Source organism: Mandrillus leucophaeus, unplaced genomic scaffold (assembly GCF_000951045.1).
Source record: "Mandrillus leucophaeus isolate KB7577 unplaced genomic scaffold, Mleu.le_1.0 Scaffold70, whole genome shotgun sequence".
In the NCBI taxonomy this organism is placed as follows: Eukaryota; Metazoa; Chordata; class Mammalia; order Primates; family Cercopithecidae; genus Mandrillus; species Mandrillus leucophaeus.
The window spans coordinates 3,284,657-3,287,383 of NW_012107586.1; the positions used below are offsets into that span (position 1 = coordinate 3,284,657).

Genomic DNA, 2,727 nt, shown 5'->3' on the forward strand with positions numbered 1-2,727 from the left:
AAAAAATTAGCCAGGCATGGTGGCAGGCACCTGTAGTCCCAGCTACTTGGGAGGCTGAGGCAGGAGAATGGCGTGAACCCAGGAGTCAGAGCTTGCAGTGAGCCGAGATCGTGCCACTGCACTCCAGCCTAGGGGACAGCAAAGAAAATTCAGGTGGAAGAAAGAGGTTTTTTGTTTCTTTTTGAGATAGAGTCCAGCTGAGTTTATTTCTTAAAATTTCCGAATAGGTATTGATATGATTGCTACACTGGGGAAAAGGTAATCAAAACATTGTTGGCTTTATCTCATAACTTAGTATGTTTTTGGTTTTGGTGCGCTCATAGCCCACTGCAGCCTCCAACTCCTGGGCTCAAGCAATCCCCCTGCTTCAGCCTTCCTAGTAGCTGGGACTACAGGTATGCACCACAGCTCCAGGCCAACCTTTCTATTTTGAATGCCACATAGCAGGAGATTTCGTAATTTTTCTTTTCTTTCTTTCTCTCTGTCTCCTTCCTTCCTTCCTTCCTTCCTTCCTTCCCTCCCTTCTTCCTTCCTTCTTTCCTCTCCTCCTTCCCTCCCTTCCTCCCTCCCTCCTTCCTTCCCTTCCTCCCTCCCTGCTTCCTTCCTTCCTTCCTTCCTTCCTCTCTCCCTCTCTGTTTCTTGATGGAGTCTAGCTCTGTTGCCTAGACTGGAATGCCATGGCATGATCTTAGCTAACTGCAACCTCTGCCCTCCGGGTTCAAGTGATCCCCTTGCTTCAGCCTCCCAAGTAGCTGGGACTACAGGTGCCTGCCACCACACCTGGCTAATTTTTGTATTTTTAGTAGAAACCAGTTTCACCATGTTGGCCAGGCTGGTCTCGAACACCTGACCTCAAGTGATCCACTCATCTTGGCCTCCTAAAGTGCTGGGATTACAGGCATGAGCCACTGCAACAAGCATGAGCCACTGTGACAGGCCTCTTTCTCTTTTTGAGACAGTCTTGCTCTGTTGCCCAGACTGGAGTACGGTGATGCAATCTTGGTTCACTACAACCTCCACCTCCCAGGTTCAAGTGATTCTCACGCCTCAGCCACCGAAATAGCTGGGATTACAGAAGCCTGCCATGTCTGCCCGGTTTTTTGTATTTTTAGCACAGACGGCATTTCACTATGTTGACCAGGATGGTCTCAAACTCCTGACCTCAAGTGATCCACCCATCTCAGCCTCCCAAAGTGCTAGGATTACAGGCATGAACCATCGTGCCTGGCCAAGAGGCTCCATGATTTACTAGTGCTGTACCTCTAAAGATCCTTTTTGTTTTTTTTTAAAAACGGGGAGCCTAATACTTGCCAAGTCCTGTGTGTTACGTGGAGATCCAGAAATGACCACCACCCAGGAACTCAAAACACAGGAGAGGGAGGCAGAAGTAAAGAGGCCCAAGACAGGTCTCTCAAGGGGCACTGTCATGTATGAGTCAGCTTAGGCTGCTGTAACAAAATACCTCAGGCTGGGTGGCTTCAAGAGAAATGTATTTGCAGGAAGGCTGGAAGTCCAAGATCATGGTGCCATCAGGGGTGGTTTCTGGTGAGGGCTCTCTTCCTAGCTTGCAGATGGCTGCCTTCTCAATGTGTCTTCACATGGCCTTTCTTCTGTGCATGAGTGAAGAGAAAGCTCTCTGGCATCTCTTCCTTTTCTTATAAGAGGACCAATCCTATCTGATTAGGGCCCCACCCTTATGACTGCATGTAACATAATGACCTCCCCAAAGGCCCTACCTCCAAATACCACCACACTGGGGGTTAGAACAACAATTCAGTCCATAGCAGGCTGCCTGGGAAGATTCTCACTCTCACATGTTGTGTTGCACTCCAGGCACCTGGCCAAGAGAATACAGGTGGGCTCCCCAGGATGCTGCATCATCACCAAGATGCCCATCTTGAGGGAAGTGGGTGAGTGAAGCCCAGGCCTTGGGCATCCAGGGAGAGTGAAGGGGAGTGGGGAAACCTGGGCCTTCCAGGATGCAGGGGGCTCGACCGAGTGTGCGGGACAGGAGCCTGGAATCAGCTGGAGAACATCTGCCCTCCAGCCCCTGACCCCAAGCAGTAAGAGAAGGATCTTTCTTACTGGGAGTCCCTTCCTGCAACTCTGCCCATGTGTGCAGAATCCCGGGGTTTCACCTGAGCCTTCTGTTTGGGTGTTCTCGGGATCCCGCTGTGTATCCAGGGAAGGTTCTGGGGTGGGGACGCCCAGCCTTCTTTGTTCCCCACCCAGATGAGATTGAGCCACGCCCAGTGTTTGAGAAGAAGCCCCCGGTGTGGGAGGAGGATATGGAGCTCTATTCGAAGTTCCTGGACCGTAAGGTGAGGGGAGGCTCCACCAGCCTGGGGTTCCCATTCCCCATGGGCCTTAAATTCATTACTGATCTCTCTGCCCCTGATTGAAATGCACACCCATAGGGGCTAGAAGTCTCCAGTGCTCCTTAGCTCTCCTTGGAGCGAGTGGGTGGGGGCTCCTGGGGCACGGGGATCCCGTCCGGCTGAGGCTCGGGCTCTGTCCCCCGCCAGGAGGAGCTCCGGCTCGGCCACGCCAGCTATCTGCGGCAGCACCCCGAAGCCCACGCGCTCATCTCCGACTTCCTGCTCTTCCTGCTGCTGCGCCAGCCGGAGGACGTGGTCACCTTCGCCGCCGAGTTCTTCGGCCCCTTCGACCCGCGACGTCCGTCGTCACCGGCCTTGGGCTCCTCCCACCGGCCCAACCCTTTCCGCT

The 2,727-nt window shown here is 53.2% G+C and overlaps 1 protein-coding gene across 1 annotated transcript in view; it reads left to right on the forward strand.

Annotated features, from left to right (window-relative positions):
• CATIP (ciliogenesis associated TTC17 interacting protein) overlaps nt 1-2,727 on the forward strand; it is a 27,980-nt gene that overhangs the window by 23,925 nt on the left and 1,328 nt on the right. Inside the window, exons 7-10 of the mRNA XM_011964688.1 lie at nt 228-258; nt 1,834-1,910; nt 2,233-2,321; nt 2,526-2,724. Of these exons, the coding sequence (XP_011820078.1) occupies nt 228-258; nt 1,834-1,910; nt 2,233-2,321; nt 2,526-2,724 (396 nt within the window). The remainder of the gene's footprint in view (nt 1-227; nt 259-1,833; nt 1,911-2,232; nt 2,322-2,525; nt 2,725-2,727) is intronic.